The following is a 25,585-nucleotide window of genomic DNA, read 5'->3' as shown; positions in this document are numbered from 1 at the left end:
TATGTTCAGGTTTAAGGTAGTGTTAGAGTCCAATAAATTAATCGTGTCGAAACATGGACAATTCATTGGTAAAGGCTATGATTGCGGAGGTTTGTTCCGCCTTCCCCTTGCAGATTTTTGTAATAAGTCAGTGAACCATATCTACGGTGCTGTTAATGATGATGCGAGTGTTTGACACTCTCGTTTATGTCACGTTAACTTTGACTTGATGTCTCGATTATTCAGCATGTGTTTAATTCCGAATCTTACTATTGCCAAAGGTTCAAATTGCCATAGTTGTGTGCAATCGAAATAGCCTGGAAAGCCTCACAAGGCAGCTGAGGAGAGAAACTTAGCACCTCTTGAACTCATACATTCTGATCTATGCAAGATGAATGGTGTGTTGACAAAAAGTGGAAAGAGATATTTCATGACTGATTTTGCTATGTTTACTTGTTGCAAACTAAAGATGAAGCGCTAGACTACTTTAAAATCTATAAGACCAAAGTTGAAAATCAATTAGAGAGAAAGACCAAACATTTAAGGTCAGATTGTGGTGGTGAATATTTTTCCAAAATCTTTGATGAATTCTGTGAGAAACATGTCATTATTCACAAGAGGACGCCTCCCTACTCACCCGAGTCTAACGGGATTGCTGAGAGAAAGAACCACACGTTGACTGATTTGGTTAATGTCATGTTAGACACTGGTGGTTTATTTAAAGCATGGTGGGGGAGGCTTTGTTGACTGCGAGTATGTCCTGAATAGACTTCCTAATAGAAATAAAGAACAGACTCCATATGAGATATGAATGGGGAGAAAATCATCACTTTCTTACTTGCGCTCATGGGGATGTTTGACAAAGGTCAATATTCCAATCAACAAGAAACCCAAGTTGGGACCTAAAACAGTAGATTGTGTCTTTATAGGATATGCTCAGAGGAGTATAGCTTATAGATTTTTAGTAGTTAAATCTGAGGTACCTGATATGCATGTTGATAGTATTATGAAATCTCGTGATGCAACATTTTTTGAGAATATATTTCCAATAAAAGATATACATAGCACTTTTAGATTTTCTTCTAAGATCACTCCTGAACGTGTTGCTGCTACTGTTTCTGAGACTTCTGAACAACCTGTAGAGCGTGAGGAAATCCTTGAGAAGGATGACAGTGAAGCTCCTCGGAGGAGTAAGAGACAAAGGATTACAAAATCTTTTGGTGATAACTTCACTGTGTACCTTGTGAATGCCACACCCACTACTATTGTTGAGGCATATGCATCTCCAGATACAGATGATTGGAAAGAAGCTGTCCAAAGTGAGATGGACTCGATTCTATCCAATGGTACGTGGGAACTCACTGAGCGACTCTATGATTGTAAACATGTGGATTGTAAATGGGTGTTCAAGAAGAAGCTTAGGTCTGATGGTACTATTGAGAAGTACAAGGCTCGGCTTGTGGCCAAAGGTTACACACAAAAAGAAGGCGAAGACTTCTTTGACACATACTCACCGGTTGCTAGACTGACTACTATTCGAGCACTTCTTTTCCTGGCTGCCTCATATGGCCTTATCGTTCATCAGATGGACGTAAAAACAACTTTTCTGAATGGAAAGTTGGATGAAGAGATTTATATGGATCAGCCTGACGGGTTTGTAGTGAAGGGTCAAGAAAGCAAAGTGTGCAAATTATTGAAGTCTTTGTATGGCCTGAAACAAGCACCTAAATAATGGCATGAGAAGTTTGATAGAACTTTAACTTCTGCGGGCTTTGTCATAAATGAGGCTGATAGATGTGTGTACTATCACTATGATGGGAGTGCAGGAGTCATATTGTGCTTGTATGTAGACGACATACTGATTTTTGGCACAAATATTGATGTGATCAAAGAGGTCAAGTCTTTTCTATCAAAGAGTTTTGATATGATGGATCTGGGAGAAGCTGATGTGATTATGAATATCAAGCTGATTAAGGGTGAGAATGTGATTACTCTTTCGCAATCTCATTATGTGGAGAAGATATTGAGTCGTTTTGGCTATATAGATAGCAAGCCTTCTCCAACCCCTTATGATCCCAGTGTGATACTCCAAAAGAACCAAAAGATTGCGAAAGATCAGCTGAGATACTCCCAGATGATTGGTTTACTCATGTACTTAGCTAGCGCAACGAGACCTGACATATCTTTTGCTGTGAGCAAATTGAGCAGGTTCATGTTCAACCCGGGTACTGATCATTGACATGCACTTGAAAGGGTTATGCGCTATCTAGTTGGTACTATGAGTTATGAGATTTACTATTATGGGCACCCTGCTGTGCTGGACAGATGTAGTGATTCGAACCGGATATCTGATGCTGATGACCTTTATGCCACTAGTGGGTACGTGTTTGCCCTTGCAGGTGGTGCGATATTATGGAGGTCTTGCAAATAGATCATTTTGACGAAGTCAACCATGAAAGCAGAACTTACTGCTTTGGATACTTCCACTGTTGAGGCAGAGTGGCTGCGTGAACTCTTGATGGACTTGTTTGTGGTTGAGAAACCAGTGCCGGCTATTCTTATGAACTGTGACAATCAAACAGTGATAGTCAAAGTGAACAGTGCTAAGGATAATACAAAGTCATCAAGACATGTCAAAAGACGACTGAAGTCTGTCAGGAAGATGAGAAACTCCGGAGTGATAAGTGTGACTTATATTCAAACAGATAAAAACCTGGCAGATCCCTTTACAAAAGGGCTATCACAGAATGTGATAGAAAGTGCATCGAGGGAGATGGGTTTGAGACCCATGTAGCTGCCATAGTGGTAACCCAACCTATGTGATCGGAGATCCCATGAATTAGAATCTGGGAAGAACAAACTATCGGTTAACTGAGGAGATTAACTCTCTTTAGAATCCTCTCTTAGTGAAGATGCAATACTCTCAGATGCTGTATGGTAGGTTGACTATGTGCCTTAATGTGTTTCTGTTGGCTTGATTAAGCGAAGATGCTGTCCTACAGAGCATTCTTGAAAGAAGCACACCTATATGAGCCCCGACTGTTGAATGTCGCAGTCTATGAGACTTGGGTAATCTCTAGCAAGCTCATGAAGAGACCATGGAGTATGTCGTATATGCTCCACCCGCGGTGTAGGCTACTGGCAGCCTTGTACTGGTTATGACTTTGAGTGAAACTTGTTCGCACCAAACTTGCAATTCAAGGCATAGTCTATTGTTCAAGTTGTGGATAAGTGTAGCTTGAAGTTCTAGGTGATAGTTAAACTTAACCGTCCTCACTGAAATACTGGTATATCAAACAGTAGTGAGAAACTGGCAAATCTCAAAATGGGCATTTGAGATCTTGTGGGGGATTGTTGGAATTTTGGGCTTGGCCCATTAATTATTTCAGCTATTCCAAATAAATCTCAAAGGCCCATATAAGCATGAGGAAGTGAAAGAGTGGTAGTCCCACCTTGCTTGAGGAAGTTGAGGGTGGCTAACTTAAATAGTGAGGCCATCATTGTCTCTTCAAGCTATGTGTGTGGGGAGAGAAAGGGAACTCCACACGCGCGCGCTCGCTCGCCGGGGCCGGGGCAAAATACGCGGGCACGCGACGTCTATGTGAATGGTCCGCCGAAATCCGGCTCCTCGCCTTGCGGGGGCGTGGCTTCCTTTTGCTGTTTTATTTTTTTGGTTGCTTGGTTGTTAGGTTTGCGAGATATGGAAGGTCTAGTCGGTTTCCTAATCTGATTACAGATCTGATTATGACGCGAGGTCGTGGGTTCTCCTATATATACATCCTATTGGCTGCCACCAAAATACATCTAATCTGAGTTAGGGTTTTGCCTCCTCTCATTGCTGCACCGCCACCGTAGTCTTCTTCATCCCGAGCGCCGGCGTGCACCGGTGAACGGGAGAGCAGGTCTCCAGAACCTTTTGCCTTTGGGATCCTGCACTGGGAGAGAGCGAATAAGATTTTTGGGAAGTGCCCGGCGCGACTGCTCAGCGATCTTTGCCACGGCTCGTCCTCCGTCCAAGTCCGGTGCTGCGGCATATCGACGTCTGCAACGCCGTCTGCTTCGTTCCGTTCGCACAACCGCCGTCATCCCGTCAGCGCCGTTCGTCTTCCCGACGGCAAACACTCAGTACGTACGCTGTTATTTAGTTCAGTGTTTAATCATGTGTTTACCGCATCTTGTTATTAGTATGATAGGGTTGTTCATGCTAATTCTAGTTAAATTCATGATTTATTTATTTCGGAATTTAATCAGACAATTGCTTAATTATTCAACATGTAGAAGCGCGGAGGCTTGTCGTGAGCTCGGTTACTTTACATGTTTTTTTTGTTCCACAATTACTTTACATAAAACTATTGACTACTGATTTTGTAGTTGCTTCTCAATTTTTGGCTCTGGAATGCTTACTTCAACATCCATCTTTAGTTGGCATTCCATAGCTTTCATTGAATCATTCTTCATGTTATTCTTATATTCTCTACAAGGATCCACACTTTGCTCAACAAACCTGGCTGGCAAAATTTGCTCCACGATGTCACTGTTTTCAGAAATTTTCTTGTCACTGCTTCTCTTGAATAGCGAAAGTTCTTCAGGAATATCCAAACCAGCCTTGGACAGCTGCAATATCAAGACTGTAAACCAGCCTACGTTTTTCTTCCAAAGTCTCAACCTGCAATATAATAGAGTTCTTTGAAATGCACTTGCATATTGGTAAAATAACAAAATTCTAAGGGTCATAGGTTGGTCCACCACACTTGACCAATAGTCCTTGAAGCATGCAACAGTGAATATGCATCTTCTGAGATCTTGTGCTTCCTATCGCACGAGATAAGTGATGTACACAGCCATCAGAAAAGGTATTATAGCAAGTAACTAAACATGTGTGGCTCTGTACAGAATAAGGTCAGACACATACTGCAAAATCTCGATGCTTTTAACTTGCAGCAGCTTCTTTTGCCTCTCCTCCTGGACGCAACCAAACCAGCAATAGATGTAAACGCCAAACAATAACAGCGAAAAAAGGGGAACCAATAGGTAAGGCAGTAGGCGCACCTCCAATTTCTGCAACTTTTTTAGCTTAGTCTTGCTCATCTTTGGGTCCTCCTTAGCTTTCTTACCATCCTGGCAATTCAGAGGTTACAAAGCTCAAACAGGCACATGATAACATTGGGTTGTTCTGGAGTTGTAAAGGAAAGCTAATAAACGGGCTCCAAGCCATGATGACATTACCTTGGATTTGCCCTGCCCCTTCCTCTTGCAGGGCAAAATCAGGCGTTGCTATCCTCCATTCTTGCACTGCAAAGGCCTCAATCTTAGACAAAGCTCACACACAAAGGCACGATCAGAGCACAGGCGGCCGGAAGACTGAACTTACCTTGTTCCAGCGTTCGCAGGAAAAGCAGTGTGAAGGCAGGCTGGCTTCTTGCTCGGCCCTGTGTGCGAGTGCACGTGGGAGGCGGCCCTGTGTAGCCCGGCACCCTACCCCCTGCGCGGCGGTGCTCCAGCCTCCTGCAGCCCTGTGCGGTTGCGCTGTCGAAGCCTGGCCCTTGTGCGTGCTCGAGCCGCTACCTGTGGGCGGGGGAACAGACGACGAGCGGCGGCGGCCGTCCCTGGCTCAACGCCAGCCCGTGCAGACACCGCCCCTACGTACCCTGCGTGCACGGTCGGAGGTCGACGATGAACGTGCCGTCAGCCGCCTCCCTTTGGGGGGGGGGGGGGGGGGGGGGGGTGGCGCTGCGATTCCCCGCGCCTCACAAATTTTGCATCACAAATTTGAGTCATGAGATTCACCTAAAAAGATACTTCCATGTGAGTATATACTACACATAAACGAGAAATGGCATGTGTCTTGTTGTAACAATATGATATGCATCTTTTATAATTTCAAACGTAAGGAGAAATTACTAAGTTGGGCATATGGCAGTGAAATACAGGTTGCAATAACTGTAGATTTAATATTTCAAGAGTCATGTACTGAATGCTACTGTTGGGAATTTGTCTAGGATAGAAACCAGGTGCTGAAAGCCTGAAACACAATACTGTACTATGTGATAACGTGCTTTAGGCCTCGTTTGGTTTTTTAAGTAGTTGTCATATCGAATATTTGGATGTCAATTCGAATACTCGGATGCCAATTTAATAATAACTAATTGCATAAGTTGCAATTAGGACTCTAGATGAATCTATTAATAGATCCTTTCACGAACAATACCCACAACTTCATAATATAGTTCGCAAAAAATAGGATACGGTGGCTGAGGCACTGAGTTCAGGTACTTAGCGAATTAATAGTACCCCCAATCTATCTTGGCGAAGAGATCCAATTGGCAGCAAATTAGTAATGTGGAATAATCTTGCTGCACGTCTAACTAATATTACACTTAACCACGAACGGGATGATTTCAAATGGAATCTAGACCAGATAGGTGTTTTTATGTAAAATCACATTAACTCAGACTAATATATCAGAATATCTCAAATACAAAAAAAAGTTTTGGAAACTTAAAATCCCACTCAAGATCAAAATCTTTCTATGGTACATAAAACGAGGAGTCATACTTACAAAAGACAACCCGACAAGACATAATTGGCAAGGGAGCCAATAATGCTGCTTTTGTCATGAAAATGAGACAAAACAACATCTTTTCTTTGATTGCCGCGTTACACGGTTAGTATGGGCCTCGGTCTACGTGGTTTGGGGTTTGCCTAAACCAAGTAGTGTATCTAATATGTTTGAAAACTGGTTGAATGGTATACCAAAAAATTACAAATCACTTGTCCTTGTAGGTGCTGCAGCCCTTTGCTGGTCTGTTTGGCACTGCAGAAATGCAGTGGTATTTGATAACAAAAAATATTCTTTTTCTGCAGGTGATCTTCGCGACTACACATTGGTTACGAACATGGGCTATCCTACAACAGCCCTGTTCACAGGACATCCTTGTGGCGGCGTCGCATTTTTTGGTCCAGGTGGTCAAGAACTTTTTTGCCTGGGTGCATGGGTGACAGTCTAGTCTTAGGATTGACAGTTATTAATGTCCTTGGCTTCTATAAAAACTTTTTTTGTAGGGTTGTGTGTCATTAGGGCAGAGGCCGGGAACATTTCAAGCCGATATCACCTCGATAATAAAGTTTCCCTTTTCTAAAAAAATGAATCTATTAAATATAATTAATACACAATTAATGAATAGTTACTGTATCAATTAGTGATCAAACTATGAATCAATTAGGCTTAATAGATTCATCTCGCGATTAAGTCATGACTTAGTTTTGTAGTAAATCTATATTAGTACTTCTAATTGGTGTTTAACCATAGAATGTGAAGGAACTTATAACTTAAACCAAAAAACCGGCACAAATCTCCCTCCAATGTTTAGCAATTTCGGGTGTGTATGGTCGACCCGACCCGCTGGTCCCCAGTGCCCAAGTCCAAGCTCCGGCCGTGCACGAGGCAGGGAGGAAGCTGCTGCGACCGTGGCCGCACGTTATAAAATTCACCCGCTCCGTCTCGTCGCCTATTCCACCCGCGGCCGCACCAAACCCCCGTCCCTAATCATCCCCCCAACCAAACCAAAACCAAAACCCAAACAAGTCTTCTCCTCCCCGATCCCCGACGTCGCCGGAGGCTTCGCCTGAGCAGCGTCAACGGTAAGCCATTCCCGCCCCTCGCCTGCTCCTTCTCCGCCGCCCTCTGAGCTTCTGGGCGCGAGGAATCGTCGTCTGCCATGTACCAGATCTCGCGTTCCCGCGGGGATTCCCGTTATTTTATTTTTCTTGCCCCCTCTCCCTGTTTCGCGATTGAAATTCGAGCGGCTTGGCCGTTCTATGTCTTGCTTGCCTAATCCGGCGCGCTCTGATTTGATTGCAGGTTGTCTAATCAAAAGGAGCATGACCGCGCTTGCGCCTCCGTCTTCCTCCGTCGCCGCTGCCCTCACCCGCCAACCGTAAGAAGCTCTCGCCTGCGCGACCCTCTCCCTAAGCGTGCTATTGCTTTTTTTGCCCCCGCATGTTTGCGCCGGCTCGGTTGTTTTCCTTTTTTATTTGTTCTGCTTTGGATCATAGAGATCCACACACAGGGTCACGTTTTTATATGCCTGGTATAATTGCCCTGTCTCAATCTGTGTGGACTTGTTAGTAAACCGAGTAACTGATGAACTAGCAGGAGAACATAGTTGAAATTGGATTAGAAAACGCGCCTTTTGTAGTTGGAACAGCTATGTGAAAAGAGCAAGCATTGCAGTTGGAACTGAACTGGAGAAAAATGGCTGCAAGAATTTTTAATGTTCATTCATAAGGCAATGCAGATTTGGTGGCTGAGAATGTTTTTTTAGTTTCTGAATTCCTGTTTGTGACAATGCAGGGCGCGGTTTTTGAAAGGGTGCAGTGTCGCCAAGGAGACAAAGGGCTCGGTTTGCAACCTCTTCACTCCAAATTCAAATAATGCCAAAGTAAAATCAGTGGGCTTGAGAATATCATCATCCTTGAAAAGGGATGGTGGCTATCCAGCTGGTGGTGCCTCTGGGAACGGCGACGTGCTATTGCCAAGAAGTACTTCCGTACGTGGCCAGGACCATTCGGTTGCTGACCCTGTACTCCCGACAGATTCCATGGTTGCGCCAGAAATTCTCTCTGCTAATCTGGCACGTGTTGCGGACAAGTTCGCAGATGAAGACACAGACACTGAACTTGATTTGGATAGCCCGACAGAGGGCTTTGCATCTATTGCAGATGCCATTGAGGATATACGACAAGGAAAAGTTAGTACATCTTGAAATTTACTTATGATATCTTGTACTTCCACTCCATCTATGCTCTGCTAACACTGGTTTATACTTGAAGCTTGTGATTGTTGTTGATGACGAGTCAAGGGAAAATGAAGGAGACCTTATAATGGCTGCTTCCTTGGTTACCTCAGAGGCTATGGCTTTTATAGTAAGGCATGGGACTGGAATTGTGTGTGTCAGCATGAAAGAAGAAGATCTGGAAAGACTGAACCTTCCATTGATGGTTACTGGGAAAGAAAATGAGGAGAAGCTATGCACTGCTTTCACTGTCACAGTGGTATGATGGTCTCATTATCATTCTCTTGCACTCACTATTGTATTAACTTTTCATGTTGCTATGGGACATTTTTTGTTGCTTGTCAGAAGTCTGTACGTGTAGCGTTGTTATCTTGTCGATTGGTTTCCTTATCAAATAGCTCATACACAGCACGTTGCTACTTATTACATGCTGAAACACTCATGTTCTGATTGAGGGATATATCTTTTTTGTACCTAGGAATTGACAGATTTAACTGATGAAAATTTGCCTTCATGAGTTATATTGTTGTGAATAATCAAAATTTCCTTCCTGCTCTATGCCACATCACATTGATCACAAGCTCAAGTCAGAACATTATTCCTTAACTAAATAACTATATATGAAATGTGCAAGGTTGTGCTTATTACAGTAGCGACTATGCCAGAATAGTTTATATATCACGATTTCTGGAACTGCTGGTTGTTAGTTATTTGATTTCCATTTTGGTCTGTGGTTTTGTTATCTTGGAACCTGTTTCTTTAAGGTCTTACTTCTCTGTTCCTGCTACCTTACTTCTGTAGCAATGAGTTTAATTTTCAGACAGTGAGTTGTTTACTGTTCTGTCAAACATAGTCTGCTCTTTCTTTACTGTTCTGTTCTGACAATGAGTTTGCAACAACTGGTACATTCTAGTGAATATTGAAAGTGATATAACTTTGTATTCTTTAGTTTAGGTTTAGTAAGCTAAAGGTGCATATATGTCCGCTACTGAGCTAAATGTCTGAATTTATTGCTTCTTAGGATGCGAAAGAGGGCACAACAACTGGGGTATCTGCCAAGGACAGGGCAAAAACAGTCATGACTCTTGCATCTCCTGACTCTAAGCCTGAGGACTTCAATCGCCCCGGTCATATTTTCCCTTTGAAATACAGAGAAGGAGGTGTTCTGAAACGAGCTGGACACACCGAGGCTTCTGTTGACCTTGCCATGCTGGCTGGATTACCTCCTGTTGCTGTCCTTTGTGAGATTGTGGATGATGCAGATGGCTCCATGGCTCGCCTACCAAAACTTCGTGTGTTTGCTGAAAGGGAGAATTTGAAGATTATATCTATTGCTGACTTGATTAGGTGAGTGCAGAGACTTCTGCTTCTGATGTTTGACATGTTGCCAGTTTGCCAGTAAGACAGTAGTCAGCAACTAACTATAATGTACGCCAATGTGTCATTGCTACTTTGATTACTGGTTAACATTTTTCTCGTTAATTATTGGTCTGATGTACATATGGTAACCTTTTTCATAATTACGCTGGAACAGTGGTTTCTGGCAAAAAAGGAAGAAAGAGAAAAGGATCTAAAAGTGCTTTCAGGCAGGGGTCGACATATATATTTTTCTACCCTAGTTTTAAAGTATTAATTCAACATGCTTTATATGGCTACAAGATTATATTAGTCCCTATGGCTGCCTATGTGAATGCTTCGTCGATGTTCTATGTGCTCTTACCAGTGATTCTTGAGGTATTGATTGGTATGTTAACAGAAGTTTCTGTATTACAGATATAGGAGGAAAAGGGACAGGCTAATTGAACGTGCTTCTGTTGCACGCTTGCCTTTGAGATGGGGCAATGTTCGTGCCTATTGCTACAGATCTGTCATTGATGGAATTGAACATATTGCAATGGTGAAAGTAAGTCATTGTTTTGTAATACTAATTACCACTGTAGAACTTGCTTGTGTGAGGTATTGTTGTGTGCACAGCACCTGAGCTAACTATGAATCATCCTAAATGACCAACAGGGCGAGATTGGTGATGGTCAAGATATTTTGGTGAGGGTTCACTCTGAGTGCCTCACTGGAGACATTTTTGGATCTGCAAGGTGCGATTGTGGTGACCAGCTTGCCATGTCAATGGAGATGATTGAGAAGGCTGGAAGGGGTGTATTAGTTTACCTTCGTGGACATGAAGGAAGGGGTATTGGTCTGGGTCACAAGCTCCGTGCTTACAACTTGCAAGATGACGGGCGTGACACTGTGGAAGCTAATGAGGAGCTAGGGCTTCCTGTTGATTCACGGGAATATGGGATTGGTGCACAGGTAAGACTGAAATTATCACTAAGTTTATTGTCCAACCGTTGACATATAAATGTCCCCCTTTTTTTTGTGAAACTCTGCACATTGAATATATAGGAAAGCTGTGGCATATGAAAGAGACAGTTTGGCAGCTCCAACTTCAAACGACTTAAAAACATTGAACATTTCATGCATGTTTCACTTTTATCATGTACTAAGCAGTACTGACACTTCATTGCTTCTCTGTAGATATTACGGGATCTAGGAGTCCGTTCAATGAAGTTGATGACCAATAACCCTGCAAAGTATAGCGGCCTCAAGGGTTACGGATTAAGCATTGCGGGCAGGGTGCCCTTGCTGACGCCAATAACCAGTGAGAATAGGAAGTACATGGAGACCAAAAGAACAAAGATGGGGCATGTATATGGACAGGCTAACCAAGCAAATGACAGCAACAGCGCAGGAGAGAAGCACTAAGCCAACAAGGCAATGGCACCAGCCCACCATTGGCATTCCAGCCAGTGATATGGTGATGCCATATTCTTCTCTGGTGGAGTTTGCCAAATGAGCTCTTTCCAGATATTCCAATAGATTGATTTGTTCTTCAATTGTATTGTAACAGTAGGTTCAAAGATGGGTAATAATAAGAAGGCAACGTATCTGGTGCAAACCAAGGACCTTGTGCAAACCCGTGCAAACCTACTAAACAAAGTTTCAAATTTTTTTGAAAAAAATCATGAATGTGCTTCTCAGATTACATCATCTATATATACAATTTCATGGTCAAAATCGTCTTACTCTAGAAGTTACAAAAAAGACAAATTTGAGATGCATTTGAACCATTATTGTTGTCAGAAAATTTTTCTTTTTTGTAACTTTTAGAGTAAGATGAATTTGACCATAAAATTTTGTATATAGATGAGATAAGCTGAGAAGCATATTCATGATTTTTTCCAGAAATTTTTGAAACTTTTTTTAGTAGGTTTGTACGGGTTTGTACAAGATCTTTGGTTTGCACTAGATACGTTCCCTAATAAGAATGGCCCCCTTTTTTTTCGTTTTCTGCCCCATGTTATTCTCTGCTGCCATCATATTATCACTGTAAATACATGGTAACAGCCTCGAGACAGTACATAATCGAACCCATGTATACCTGATATCCAGTTGTCTGGGGAATTTTTTTTAGGTTCAAAACCAATACTGCCTTTGTTAAGAGTAGTAGTTCTTGGAGGCATCTGACGTATGTGTTACCCCTAATGGTTTTAACCATTTTCATTTATGCGATCTTGTAAACTCGTTCGTTGAAGCTCAGTATGATCCACACACACAAGCTCTTTTCACCATATTACTGTACAGAATTTGCAGCCACAAGCTGCAGTTGGAACTGGTTTGCCCTGTTCCATTCCCACGTCAGGTGAACGTCATGCAGGGGTGTGAGTGTGAGGCTGCAGAGCCGTCTGCCCTGTCGGCTGTGGCCCGCCGGTCGCCGACGCCCAACAAGGCAACAACTCCCTGCCGCCGCAGCCACAGCCTGCCTACGCCGGTCACCGCTGCTGCCTCGCCCTCGCTCGACGCCAACAGAAAACGCCCGCCGCCGCCTCCGTCACGCCGCACTCAGTCCAGACTCTGGCCGCCGAAGTCACGCTACCGCGCGTTCCCGCGGGCGGAGTTTTTCCACGGGCACCGCGTACCCGGTTTAGTTTAGTTAGTGCCAGCGACCGACTCGCGAACGAGCCAGGAAATTCACCGAGCTGCTCCCTTCCCATCCACCGCGGCGTGCCCGTCCCCTCTCCTCCTCCAGCTCCGGCTGCGGCGAGCCACCCCGGAGCCACCGTGTCCTCCGGCGTGGTCCAGACCGACCGCCTCGATGCCGTCTGACGATCATCCTCCCCTCCCCGTCAATCCATGCGACGGACCACCAGACCCGAAGCACGAATGCTCGCCTCCTCCGCTTCTCCCTCCCCCGTCGCTTCACCCACCACCACCACCTACTTCCTCCTCTGCGGCCTCGCACGGCAGGAGCACCTTCGTCACCGCTCTCGTCATCGCCGGCTCGGTGCTAGCCTTCCTCGCCCTCTGCCTCTCCGTCTTCTTCTTGGCCCGCCGCTGGAGGCGGCGGTGGCGGCGGCGGCAGCGAGAGGCGCTTCTCGAGGCCGCCCTGGCCCCAGCGGCGGCGCCCCCCGACGGCGGCGCCGGCCTCAACCCCGCGGGTGAGGAAGTCGTGCACCACGCGTGGCACATCCGGACCGTCGGGCTCGACGAGGCGGCGATCGAGTCCATCGCGCTCACGCGGTACCGCGCCGGCGGCGCGCTCGGCGCCTCCGACTGCACCGTCTGCCTCGGCGAGTTCCAGGACGGTGAGCTCCTCCGGCTGCTCCCCAAGTGCGCCCACGCGTTCCACGTCCAGTGCATCGACACCTGGCTCCGCGCCCACGTCAGCTGCCCGCTCTGCCGCGCCAGCGTGACGGACCCCGCTGCCGAGCAACCCGACCCACCAACGCCTCCCGGCGCCGCGGCCGGCGCCGCCGCCGAACAGGAAGAACAAGACGCGGGGATCATCGGAGCCCCGGAACACGAGCAGCCGGGTCAGCACGGGGACGAACAGCGCGACCAGCCGAGCATCCCGTCGGAGCTACCGCACCGGCGCCCCGGTCCACGGGGGCGCAGCTTCCAGTTCCGGCGGGTGGCTTCCATGGACTCGCCGTCGCCGGTAGCGTCGGCCGAGGAAGACGAGCAGGCCGGTGGCGAGAAGCAGGGGACAGGGGTTGCTGTTTGCTGCGAGGTGTCAGCAGGATCCGACCGTCTGAACCGCGCCGCCATGAAGAGGTCGCTGTCCGCCGGCAGCCGGTGGACGCTGCTCTCGCGGCATTGCCGCGCGCGCACCTCGCTTCTGCCATTGTGACGGCGCGGGGATCGCCATCTGCTGCCGTGCTGCGTAATGGTGAAACTTTTGCCGAGCCCACCCAGATCACGCCTGTTCTTGAATGCTCGTAGCCATGATCAGCACAGTTTGCAAGTTCAGAGCAGTGGGTTGGCTGCACTACGTACTCTGCATTTCGGACACAGAAGAGGAACCGCGCGCTGGAGAATCATTTGTACAGTCTCGTTTTTTCGAGACTTTGTATCTTGGTGTTCAGCTTGTTCTTTGCAAGATTTTGAGGAATGCCTGGATTGTGTGCATTCAAGTGTTCGAGTAATCCCTGGTCTTAACCAAACCTCTCTTCATGAATCATGATAGTGCTGTATACAAATCCGAAAGTTCCTGGTGCCGTCATTTTTAACTGAAATTCCATCTGTTCATACGGGGCTATCTATCTAGATTTCTTTTTTTCCCCATCTTGTACGGCAGGCTCACGACATTTTGACTGAAATTCGTATTTCCTAGCTTGTGTTTGGGACAAATTTACTGGAATCCTTTACTCGTATGATAAATCGCAATCTCAAGTACTGAAAGTAACATGCTTCTAGTTTACCTCGGCACCTACTACTGAAAGAGAATTTTGTCTGTCCCATGAAAAGTCCAATTCTAGTTTTTTTTTTCAAATAGATTAGTGGTGGCGTGAAAAAGATTCTCATACCTTTATTGTTGGTTACATCAGTTAGCTTTGGTATATAAATCAAATTTAACCACTTAATTAAGTAGATAGTTGAGATCCAATTTATAGAATTACGCTTGTGAAATTCTTACGTTTTCATTGACGGAGGGAGTACAGAAGACACAAACAGCATGCCGGGCCGAGTAAACATTGTACGCGGTCGCTGTGCGTCACGGAAGTAGCTGGGCCTGGAGCTTCAATGTAGAGCGGGCCGCGCGGCTGATGAGATGTTGAAGACGCATCCTTTTCCTTGAATATAGATAGTGAAATTGTAGTATGATTTTTTTTGCAAATATTTCATCACAATATTTTTGAAATTACTTTCCAGACAATTCTAACCATATCATTTATTGAAGTTAAAAGAATTTTTAGTAGGATGCTAATCTCTAAAATTCAGCGTTTGCAGAGACGCAGTGGGGATGCAGTGGCGGAGTTAGAAATGATAGTTTTCAACGTTCATAGGGATGCAGTGCGGTCTACAACTTCTGCCAGTCTGGAGATAGCCCTTCAAGACTTGCATATACCTATGTGATTTCATTTGGACAAGAGGGTGGGGGGGGGGGGGGGTGGCACGACCACTTTTGCCAACATGTAGCTCCGGGAGTGAATGAGAATGACATCACTGATATGCATGGAAAATTCTAAATTAATAAACATTAAACTGAGCATCCAAATTAAGTTTATACTACACCGTTATCTTTCTTATAACAATATTCAAAATAAGGCCGCACTTACCTATATTTGCACAATATTTTTAAAACTATTTGCCTACGTGTCAATTGACGTTTGGCCATCCTACCAATCACAACCCTCCTAGTATTTTATCAACTTATCATCTGTACCGCATTTAAAAAGGAGAAATGACTAAAAATGAGAATATATATGGTATATGGAAAGCAGAGCACAGTCCTGCATCTCATACGTATCATGGATTCATGGGAAATTACCTGTAGCTGTCACGATCGTCCGTGAGACGGTGATCCGACGGTGGATATCAACTTCCAAACTCGTTCGACGTCACGTCACGAAAAATTGTGTCATTCGTAAAAACTCTGCATGGATTTGTGCTTTCTCACCCTTGTTGTGTGGGCTACTGTGGCGGACAGACAGCCTGCCATTCCTCGCGTCCAGCCGACGCCAGCTAAAGCATCTAATAATCTCATGAAAATCTTTTCAAAAAAGAGAGAAAATCCCCCACGCAACTAGTCCGTCATGGCGTCATCGCGATCGCGGCCTCTCTAAACCTCCCCCGAGCCGCAAATCATCATCAAACCCACCCGCCAAATCTGCGCCATCTGCCAAGCACCGCCACCCAAACCCTAGCCCCAGGGGCGGCGCCATGTCCGCCGCAACTACTGCCGCCGTCCTAGCGGCCACGGCCACGGCCGCGGCGGCCTCCGTTGCCGCCGCGGAGTCCCCGGGGCCGCGCGACAACGAGTCGGTCGTGCTGGGCATCTCCATCTTCATCTCCATCTTCTTCCCCATCTTCATCGTGCTCCTCGCCTTCGCCTGCCTCCACCTGTTCCGGCCCCCCCGCGACGACGAGCTACCCTCTCCGGACGCCTCCGCGTCGGCCTCGGAGCGGTCCCGCCGCGGGGGCAGCCGCAAGGGCGGGCTCGACGCGGCCGCGATCGCCGCCCTGCCGCTGGTGTTCTACCGCGAGGTGAGGCCCCACCGGGTCGTGGACGGGCGCGAGGACGCGCTCGAGTGCTCCGTCTGCCTCCTCGAGTTCGACGACGACGACGCGCTCCGCCTCCTGCCGACGTGCCCGCACGCGTTCCACCCCGAGTGCATCGCCCTCTGGCTGGAGAGGCACGCCACCTGCCCGCTCTGCCGCGCCAGCGTCCACGACGACGCGCCGCCGGCTCCGGTGCAGCTGGAGCTCCAGCCGATGCCGCCGCCGCCGCTGCAGTCGCCGGAAGCGTCCCCCGTTCACGCGACTGTCGTGGTGATCGGCGAAGCCGGCTCCAGCAGGGAGGAGGGCGAGGAGGAGGAGGACTGGGACACGATCCAGCGCCTCGCGAGGAACCGCCGCGCGGCGGGTCGGCAGGCGCTGCCGCGGTCCAACTCGACGGGGCACGGCGGCGGCGCAAGCGACGGCGGGATGGAGCGGTTCGCGCTGCGGCTCCCGGAGCACGTGCGCACGGAGATCCTCATGTCGCACCGGCTGAGGCACGTGACGAGCGCGGTGGCGTCCGTGCGCGTCAGGGAGGGCAGCGCCCACGACGCCAGCACGATGGGCGGGAGCGTCAGGAACGCCGTGGCGAGGCTGATGTCGCTCTTTGCGCCGGGCGCCGGGTGGATGAGCGACGGCGACGACAAGTCCGGCAAAGCAGACGCCACGGGGGCGTCGTCTGCAGTCCGCCGCCGCGAGAACTCATCGCGCGGAGCAGCGGCTGAAGAGAAGAGAAGAGAAGCGTCTGATCGGCAAAGAGAAGCCCCAAGCCAGGTGCCCAGGTTCAGCGCCAATGAGTGATTCTGTCCAAAACTTCTGACGATTCCATCGATTCTGTTCCAAAACTCTGACGATTCCGTCAGTCTGTTTCAGTAGCGATGCTTCCTCCAAAGTTGGAGCATCAGAGTGTAGGTTGCGGATGCAGTTTTGCGGATTTTGGTCATTTTCATTTGACCCCATTTTGTTAGATTGTGAGAACAGCATATCTGAACGAGGACAAACATTTGGGAGAACCTGCAAAACATGCAGAGTTCTGGCGCTGATTTGGTTGAGTATACTGGAGTGTAGCTGCGTAGGTTGATAATTCGGTGTTACAATTTTTTTTCATCCCATCCTTGTGACATTGAGAGAAAAAGATGGCAGAACAAAGACCAATTGGTTTCTCTAAAAGAGAAATTATTCAATTTTAGGCATGTGCCACTCTATTTTGCAATTATACATACATGTTTCATGTCCAGTAACGACATTAGCAGTGCAATTCTGTGCTGTTCATATGAGCAAGGTTTTTTTTTTTCCTTCAGAAGATTCCTATAGCATCTCCATTTACAAGAACAGCTGAACAGGGGCTATTCCTAAATGACGTCCTCGAATATGACCTGGGAGATGTGTTGTTTCAGGTGAGCGATGAATCGGCATAACAGTAGCGCTTGGCCACATGGAGAAATGTCTGCTGAAAGAGTAGCACCTCCGTCTCCAAATCCACTTGACTGACTGAATTCTCATTGCTCTCGATGTTTCCTCTAGTTTTTTTTACGAAGTATATATGTTTCCTCCATGGGTCATGGCTGAACTGTGGTGTCACTCGATTAGAGCTGAGTTGAGGCCGAGAATTGCAATTAGATAGTATCTCCAAGAGCTCTTGTATTTATTAATAGCTAAAATCCTGATATAACTATTATGTAAAATGAAATAGCTAGCGAAAAAGAAATGAAATCCAACAGTTTTTCCAAAATTCAAAAAGGGATGGCTAGCGCTCAACGCTAGACAAAAATGCCCAGCGGCACCCCCTGGATAGAAACCGAGGATAGAAGACAAGACAGATAGAGTTTCTGTTAGATTGAGTTTTTTGTTTTTTAGCTAACTCACCCAAGATCGTTGAAGTAGTTGACTGAACTGTGGTATATATTATTCGATTAAAACTGAAATGGTGGTTTATTTCGTTAGATTAGAGTTGTTGCTGTCTCTGTACATCTGTTTCTTTAGGTTATTATCATATATACCATCTATTATCTTATTACATAGCCAGAGAAAAGTCTATTAGTATCGGTCGGGAACCCCTATTTAGTACCGAGCGCCCGACCGGTACCGGTTGTCCAGTACTAAATGAGACGTCATTTAGTACTGGTCGGTAACACGGACCAATACTAAATGGTTTTAAGCCAAAAAAAATAAAGAAAAAAATTAACGAACCCCCGGGAGGCACGCACACCCGCATCGTCACATGCCAGGCGATTTTTTCACGCGTAAATGCACGTGCACAGTCGTGAGGATTCGAACCCATGACCTCCGGCCTCGTGCGTTGCTTTCTTACCATCTCACCTATGCATCACCTGTGACTGGGTGAGAGATGCATTCCTTTTGAAGTAACCCACTCGAAGATCATTTAGTACCGGGCCAAGCCACCGGCTGGTACTAAATTTCGTATTTTAGTACCGGCCGGTGGCTTGGCCCGGTACGAAAATAGTTTTGAGGGCTTTCAAATTTGAACTGGTACTAAAGTGGCGTCAAAGCAACTTTAGTATCAGACCAAAGAATGACCGGCACTAACAGTCATGGACGAATGAACCATTTTCTGGTAGTGTTATTGGCCAACAAACGGAGCCTCCACATTCTCTCTCAAGGTCTAGAAATTCCTACGTTAATATGAGAAAATAAGAGAAATTTAAATTACCCACCACTGCCATTATAATAAAATTAGTCAAAATTTAAATTACCCACCACTGCTATTATAATAAAATTAGTCAAAAATACCCCTTAGTCCCTAGACATGTAACAAAAAAATTATTAATTGAAGATGATAGTTGGAGGTAGATGAATAAAATATGTGAAAGTTGGTATAGAGGATGAGATATAGAGTATGGCGGGTGCGGAAGAAATTGGTACACGGGAGAGGATCTCGATGACTAAACAGAATATTTCTTTTAGATGATGGATTTAGAGTATGGCGAGTGCGAATAGTCTAAGGTAAAATGGAAGACAAAGACAAATCAAATGGGAAATAGATAAGGCTGATAAGGTTATTAAGGTCATTTCTCTATCTCATGTGAACTGTCCACGCTATTTTATTAACATTTGAGAGTTTACACATACCCTCAATAAACAACTTTGTATACTACTTTTATCTACAAAATGTCAAAACAAATTAAAACTTAAAAATTACACGTAAGAAATAAAGTTTGTACTCAAAGCTTAAAAGGCACAAAGTTAAAATACAATATAAAGGACATAACCTTATATAATATCTAGCCGCGCAAATGCACGGGTGGCCCACCTAGTTTTTAAGATAAAATGACAAGGTCTGTTTTAGCATTTCTGTTTTGAGCTTCCCAATCCCAAGTTGGCAAGATTTAAAACTGAAAGACGGCCCCTGCCTGCTAGTGAGTCTGGAACTCAGGATGGTATATGGTCTGTTGGCCTGTGCTTGCTTAACTGCTGGTGATTATCTCCGTTTTGTATTGGAATGATAGCTAGAAATTCTAATATAAGTGCTATTATCTATGTCGGCGTACTGTGTGTTCATTTTGTGTGTTGGTTCCTATGTCCATCACCTTAAGAGGGGGCATTGATTTTCTGAGAAAATGACTTTCTTCTTGAAGCAATTAGACACGCCGTTTCTATCAAGATAAGAGGGAATGGAGGGACGCCGTGTTTCATGCCGTTCGAGCGATGTAGTGGGTTCCCATGTTTTTCCTTTTGCAAAGTCAAGCCAATCTATCCCAAACAAATTGACAAAAACAAAAAACAAACTCACACAATAGATAAAGTAAAGAAAACAAAACTTTCCAAAATGAAAAGAAAATAACGAAATCAAACCACATTCTTGGCTTTGCACCGTGCCGGCCACCGCGCCGCCAGGGAGCATATAGCACATGACCGCACGGCGGCCGTGTTGTGCCTGCCTGTGGCCCCGCTGACCCTTCCCTGCCGCCCCGTGCCCCCGACCACGACGTCGTCCTGGACAAGAAGGACGCCCATCGGCGCCGCGCGTCGTGGCATCTCTCGCCACCAACCGAGCACGTCATCGAGCTTCCCGCGCAGTCGGAGCCGCCGCCGCCGCTGCCCAGGCTAATGACGAGGCTGGTTACCAAAATTTCATTGCTCCAGAATAGAAAGTACAAGTACATAAAGCATCTGGCATACCAGATGGAGATTATAACGATCTCAGCCGAGGAGGCGAGAGTGAAGAGAAGCTAGAGACTCGAGACAGGAGAGGAAATAAGGTTTCCACCTATCAAAGCCAGACCGGAGTTTCTTATAGCGGCACCTCCACATCTCCATGTCCTTGATAAGCCGGAGAAGGATATCGGTGTGGCTGGAGGTTTGCTTGTCGAAGATGAGAGCATTGCGTGCTTTCCAGATGTGCCAGAGAAGGAGCAGTGAGCTCCATGGCCTCCTCCACCCGCTCCACGTCTTCCTCCACCGCCACCGGAACAGCGACGGCCTGCGGTTCCGTCTCAGGCGAAGAAATCGGCACCGACGGCGATACGGGATTCTCGATGTTAGCACGGCCGGCACAGCGGGCAGGTGACGTGGTCCTCGAGCCAGGGGTCGATGCAGTCCGAGTGGAACGCGTGGGAGCACTGCGGCAGCAGCTGGAGCTCATCGCCGTCGTCGAACGCGGTCAGGCACAGGGTGCACTCTAGGCCGCCGCCGCTGCTCTTGTGCTTCCTGATCGCCACGTACGGCACGACCAGGAGCGCTGCCAACGTCGACGGGTGGAGCCCACGCCTGCGCCGCCTGATGGATCCCTGTTGTCCTCCGGCATTGGCGTCCGTGGAGCTGCCATGCTGAAACGAACATGACACCATTTATGTCATTTCGAGTGATTTTGGTGATTGAATGACAGCACAACACTTGGACTAATATGATTGTTAAGATAATCATTCTCAGGTTTTTAAGTTCAAGTGATGACAAAGAGAAAGAGAAGATAGGCGTAGCAAGGCCCGAAGGGCCTCCCCTACGGGGGTTCCGCTACCCGGTTAGCGGACGGGGGTCGAGGGGGAGCCACCCCTCGCGCGTCTCAGGGCAGCGCCCTGAAAGCTCTTCGGATCAGGAGCACCGGAAGAACCGATGCCTAAGCATCGGTGCATCCGACGCTTGTCGGAAGAACCGACGGTCCAAGAAAGGGCATCGGTGCATTGGGTGTACTGTGTACCAGAGACGATGTCAAGTGCCCAGGAGAAGTTTCTTCAGCACCGGTTCAACCGACGGTGCATCGGAGTATTGCGTCGGTGCAATGACGTCAGCGCCCAGGAGAAGATTCTTAAGCACCGGATGAACCGGTGATGCATCGGTACAAAGCATCGGTTCAACCGGTGATCACCGCGTCAGCTGTCAGAAGTTCAACGGCTACTTCGGGTTATGAGTGACCGGATGAACCGACGCTACCCCAGCCAGAGGCATCAGTTCATCCGGTGATACGCAGATTTTCAGCTGACCGTTGGAGCAACGGCTACAAGACTTGGTGGCCTATATATACGCCTCACCCCGGCCATTTGAAGCTTGCTAGAGTTGCTGGACATCCCACACACACCCAAGAACATCTCCAAGCCATACAAAAGCATCAAGATCATATCCTTAGCCCTTAGCACATTTTGAGAGTGTTGTGTAAAGGATTAGCTCTTAGTGAGTGAGTTTGCAAGGCTTCAAGGCTTTGTGCAGTGGTTCATTAGCGAACCAAAATAAGAGCTTGGTGCGCCGGCACCTTGGAGCGTGAAGCTCGTTGGCAACGTCATCGACCCTCCGACTTGGTGTGGAGCGGCGACGACATCTTTGTGCGGGGGACGTGGAGACCCCCATCCTTTGTGGAGAAGCTCCTTAGTGGAACCCGGGGCCAAGGTGACCGTGATTGTGTTCACGGAAGAGACTTGGTGGCCGAGTAGCAATACTCTTAGTGAGTGCTACAACAACGTGGATGTAGGTGTGCCTTTGTGGCTAACCGAACCACAGGATAAACACCCACGTCAAGAGTTTGCTATCTCCTATCCTGCTCATTAAGCTTCCGCATTTCATACTAGCAATTTGTGTGCCTTTACTTTTATAGAATAGTTTCTTGATAGGAAAGGCTATAGGTTGCTAAACTCTTTTGGGATAGGGGTTTGACACTAGAACTACCTAGTTGCACATCTAGATAGCTGTTTTAGTTTAAGTTTTGTGCAAACTAGTTGGAGCCATAGGTCTAAGTTTTTATTAGTGCCTAATTCACCCCCTCCCCCTCTTAGGCTAGAGCACTCGATCACTTTCACATGCCACTGATTGACAAGGACGTAGAGGAGGACGAGGACGCATAAGGCGATGCTGGCGATGGTGATGATTGAATAAAGTAAGCTTGCATCGGAGCTTGCATCGGCCATTCTTCTTCATCGGAGCTTGCATCATCATCATCATCATCATCGGAGCTTGCATCGGAATCCCACTCAATAAAGTAAGCTTGGCCATTCTTCTTCCTCTTGATGAACTTCTTTTTTTTTCTTGTCATCATCTTCTTTTTTTTTGTCATTTTTCTTGTTCGGACAATTGATGACAATATGAACTTCTTCACCACATTCAAAACACTTTTTGTTGACAAAAGAATTTTTCTTTGAATATTGACTTTTCTTGCCATAGCTCTTCTTGCTCATCAATCTGTTGAATCTTCTTACAAAAAGAGCCATTTCTTCATCTGATTCATCCTCATTGCAATCTTCATCATTTTCGCCATTGGAGCATTGTGCTTTTGAAAGCTACACTCTTCTTCTTCTCATCGGTTGCTGCACCATGAACCTCGTCTTATGACTTCTTGAACAAATCATGGGTGAGCACTTCTCCCAAAATTTGTGTAGGAGTAGTGGTCTTCAAATTTGACCTCACAAGCAATGTCACAATTGTGTCATATCTCTCCGGAAGACATCTAAAAAATTTGTGAGAGAAATCCACATCCGGCACATCAAATCCAAGACCCTTGAGCTCATTGACATTGTCATTCAACCGATTAAACATCTCGGGCACTCTCATCTTTCTTTATGGCAAATTCACTAAATTTTTCTTTAACCACATACAATTTTGCTTCTTTCACACTTGATGTACCCTCATGAATTTCCATAAGCTTCTTCCAAATTTCATTTGCATCATTAAGATTTTTGACCCGACTGAACTCACTAACATCAAGAACACTAACACAACACATTCACAGCTTCATCAAGTGTAAATCATTTTTTCATCACAAGATGTCAAGTTTTTCTTATCAAGAATGACATATCCCTTATTTACAATTGTCCATATGTTTCTATTCAATGCCTTTAGATAAGATGTCAAATCTTCCAATAATCATAATTGTTTCCATCAAAGAACGATGGCTTTCCAACATGAATCCCATTTTTACTAGTCATTATTCTTACTCCGGGATGATTAAATTTTTGTTAATAGAGTACATGACTCTGATACCACTTGCAGGATCAAGAACACCTACCAGAGGGGGATGAATAGGCGGCTTTAAACTAAAAACACAAACACTAGAGAAATTTAATTAGTAACACAAGAGAGCTCTTATGTCTAGCAACACCTATCAGGGTGACAAGAGGAAATTAAAACTCTAGAAAAGTAAGTTGCTCAATGTAAATTGCATGAATTGAAATGAGCAAAGAAATAACCGAGCATGAGACAAGATTTTTTCCCGTGGTGTCGATGACTTGCCGGTTACCCCTAATCCACGTTGAGGTGGATTCAAAGAATCAACCGCTCCTCTATCAAGACTCCTCTTAATCTTGAGCCGGCTTGAATCAATGAATCTCTCCAAACCTCGATTCCACCAGAGTTGCTCTTCACCACTCTAGTGAGGTGAGCACAAGAACCTCTCACAACCAATTTCAGGGCTCCTCCACAATCTTCTTGAAGGGCTCCACGAAATCACCTTCTCCACGACGTCTAGGGAGTGGCAACTCCCAAGAGTAACAAACCAATGACGCTTGCTTGAAGATTCCCTAGTGCCACAAAGCTCAAACTCTTGATGCAATGCACTACGATGCTCTCACACTCATAAAGGATGCAATCTCTAAGTAAGGAGTGAGTGAGAGAGAGAGAGAAGAAAACCAGCTCAAATATGTCAAAAAAAGCTTTCAAATGGGCTAAGAGGGACCTCCCACGGCCTGGCAAGTAATATATATAGAGCCCCCCTCAGAAATTAGCCATTATACTCAAAACTCGTGATGACTATCTGCCTCACAGAAACCGGACTGTCCGCCATTTAAAACTAACAGCTAGATCTGCATGACATAGATGACCGTTAATAGCCCACGCGGATTGTCCGCGCCCTTAGGGCGTACCGTCCGCCGTTCAAACTCTAAGCCACTCAGAGACGACAACATTTTTGGGCAAAACAGATAATGAGGGGCGGACCGTCCGCGCCCCCTGGGCGGACCATCCGCCCTTCACTTTTTCTGCGCCACCAGAAATGCTATCATTTTGTCCAAAACCAAAAGTTAGAGGGCAGACTGTCCGCATCTTTGTTACAGAGCCAGCGATGACGGGTACCCGGAGACTCCGGGTATAATCTCAGAAACTCCGGACAGACGTTCGGACATCCAAACCACAGTCCGGATAGTCACGGGGAAAAAGTCCGGATACTCCGGACAACCCAACCATTCAGATCACATATTTTAAACTCGGTTTGCCATATCTCAAACGGTGTTATCCCTCATGCATGCAACATTGAAATTTGAGCAAAATGGCACTAGAGAACGATCAAGCAAAAGCACAATGACCTCTCTTGATAGTACGACTAGTTATCCTATTAATCCTGTCAATTTTCATCCTCTAATCATCTCATGACCTGTAAAAGTAAAAAACCCTATCTTTATACCTTTGCCTTGAGCTTATCCTTTGAACATCATCACCAAAATATCTCCCATACAATGAGGTATGCTCAGTCATCCATGGACCAACCAATACTCATTTTTCTATCAAGAAATTGTTAGTTCATAAATGTTGTCATTAATTACCAAAACTTGAATTAGGGTCCTAGATGCTTTCAAGGGTTTCATGACATTAAATATCATCAATTTTGCTGAAATGACAAAGAGAGAAAATGATGAAATCTCATGAAATGTGAGGAGAGTTTCATCACTTTGAAACCCATCTGGCACGATTTGATTTGGGTTGGGGTCGCTGCTCTATGCTGGGCCATTTGGAATACCCACAATGACATTGTTTTTTATAGAATTAAATATAACTCTATTCTGCAGGATATTTTTAGGGGAATGTACTGGCTACGTCTTTGG

At 46.1% G+C, this 25,585-nt stretch overlaps 5 protein-coding genes across 7 annotated transcripts; 3 read left to right on the top strand and 2 right to left on the bottom strand.

Moving 5' to 3' along the window:
* Positions 1-4,336: 4,336 nt before the first annotated feature.
* On the bottom strand, positions 4,337-5,616 carry LOC120656917 (ATP-dependent RNA helicase DEAH13-like). Its single transcript, XM_039935151.1, has 6 exons — positions 5,351-5,616; positions 5,206-5,271; positions 5,029-5,097; positions 4,892-4,941; positions 4,731-4,791; positions 4,337-4,645 (listed from the first exon to the last, which is right to left on the bottom strand). The coding sequence occupies exons 3-6, from the start codon at positions 5,065-5,067 to the stop codon at positions 4,565-4,567; spliced, it is 231 nt and encodes a 76-aa protein (XP_039791085.1). The 5' UTR covers positions 5,068-5,097; positions 5,206-5,271; positions 5,351-5,616; the 3' UTR covers positions 4,337-4,564.
* Positions 5,617-7,461: 1,845 nt separating this feature from the next.
* On the top strand, positions 7,462-12,281 carry LOC120705993 (probable bifunctional riboflavin biosynthesis protein RIBA 2, chloroplastic). 3 transcript variants are annotated; one of them, XR_005688147.1, is made up of 9 exons: positions 7,496-7,620; positions 7,841-7,916; positions 8,333-8,729; positions 8,812-9,033; positions 9,796-10,121; positions 10,548-10,677; positions 10,788-11,084; positions 11,310-11,701; positions 12,092-12,281. XR_005688147.1 is itself a non-coding variant. In XM_039990568.1 (8 exons), the coding sequence occupies exons 2-8, from the start codon at positions 7,861-7,863 to the stop codon at positions 11,193-11,195; spliced, it is 1,446 nt and encodes a 481-aa protein (XP_039846502.1). In that variant the 5' UTR covers positions 7,462-7,620; positions 7,841-7,860; the 3' UTR covers positions 11,196-11,326. The 3 variants fall into 3 exon arrangements, 2 of the variants coding, with proteins under 2 accessions (XP_039846502.1, XP_039846497.1); XM_039990568.1 differs by lacking the exon at positions 12,092-12,281 and having other exon boundaries at positions 7,462-7,620; positions 11,178-11,326; XM_039990563.1 differs by lacking the exon at positions 12,092-12,281 and having other exon boundaries at positions 11,310-11,734.
* Positions 12,282-12,673: 392 nt separating this feature from the next.
* On the top strand, positions 12,674-14,444 carry LOC120705989 (RING-H2 finger protein ATL64-like). Its single transcript, XM_039990549.1, has one exon. The coding sequence runs from the start codon at positions 12,928-12,930 to the stop codon at positions 13,960-13,962; it is 1,035 nt and encodes a 344-aa protein (XP_039846483.1). The 5' UTR covers positions 12,674-12,927; the 3' UTR covers positions 13,963-14,444.
* A 1,497-nt stretch (positions 14,445-15,941) lies between these two features.
* LOC120656910 (RING-H2 finger protein ATL38-like) lies at positions 15,942-17,515 on the top strand. Its single transcript, XM_039935140.1, has one exon. The coding sequence runs from the start codon at positions 15,996-15,998 to the stop codon at positions 17,130-17,132; it is 1,137 nt and encodes a 378-aa protein (XP_039791074.1). The 5' UTR covers positions 15,942-15,995; the 3' UTR covers positions 17,133-17,515.
* Positions 17,516-20,830: 3,315 nt separating this feature from the next.
* Positions 20,831-23,309, bottom strand: LOC120655021 (RING-H2 finger protein ATL34-like). Its single transcript, XM_039932741.1, has 2 exons — positions 23,247-23,309; positions 20,831-21,118 (listed from the first exon to the last, which is right to left on the bottom strand). The coding sequence occupies exons 1-2, from the start codon at positions 23,307-23,309 to the stop codon at positions 20,831-20,833; spliced, it is 351 nt and encodes a 116-aa protein (XP_039788675.1).
* Between the last annotated feature and the right edge of the window lie 2,276 nt (positions 23,310-25,585).

This window comes from Panicum virgatum, chromosome 1K, assembly GCF_016808335.1.
Source record: "Panicum virgatum strain AP13 chromosome 1K, P.virgatum_v5, whole genome shotgun sequence".
Lineage (NCBI taxonomy): Eukaryota > Viridiplantae > Streptophyta > Magnoliopsida > Poales > Poaceae > Panicum > Panicum virgatum.
Note: the sequence above shows the minus strand (reverse complement) of the source record. Positions and strands in the feature narration are given on the sequence as shown.

What these genes read in the sequence shown, in the direction of transcription:
- LOC120656917 (XM_039935151.1), bottom strand. Translation starts at nt 5,067, where the DNA reads ATGAGCAAGACTAAGCTAAAAAAGTTGCAGAAATTGGAG. An exon ending in AAAAGCATCGAGATTTTGCA is followed by an intron (nt 4,792 to 4,891) that starts GTATGTGTCTGA and finishes CTCGTGCGATAG; the next exon opens with GAAGCACAAGATCTCAGAAG. An exon ending in CTTCAAGGACTATTGGTCAA is followed by an intron (nt 4,646 to 4,730) that starts GTGTGGTGGACC and finishes ATTATATTGCAG; the next exon opens with GTTGAGACTTTGGAAGAAAA.
- LOC120705993 (XM_039990563.1), top strand. Translation starts at nt 7,861, where the DNA reads ATGACCGCGCTTGCGCCTCCGTCTTCCTCCGTCGCCGCTGCCCTCACC. An exon ending in GCTGCCCTCACCCGCCAACC is followed by an intron (nt 7,917 to 8,332) that starts GTAAGAAGCTCT and finishes GTGACAATGCAG; the next exon opens with GGCGCGGTTTTTGAAAGGGT. An exon ending in TCTATTGCTGACTTGATTAG is followed by an intron (nt 10,122 to 10,547) that starts GTGAGTGCAGAG and finishes TCTGTATTACAG; the next exon opens with ATATAGGAGGAAAAGGGACA.
- LOC120705989 (XM_039990549.1), top strand. Translation starts at nt 12,928, where the DNA reads ATGCCGTCTGACGATCATCCTCCCCTCCCCGTCAATCCATGCGACGGA.
- LOC120656910 (XM_039935140.1), top strand. Translation starts at nt 15,996, where the DNA reads ATGTCCGCCGCAACTACTGCCGCCGTCCTAGCGGCCACGGCCACGGCC.
- LOC120655021 (XM_039932741.1), bottom strand. Translation starts at nt 23,309, where the DNA reads ATGTTTAATCGGTTGAATGACAATGTCAATGAGCTCAAGGGTCTTGGA. An exon ending in TTGGATTTGATGTGCCGGAT is followed by an intron (nt 21,119 to 23,246) that starts GTGGATTTCTCT and finishes TGTTCGTTTCAG; the next exon opens with CATGGCAGCTCCACGGACGC.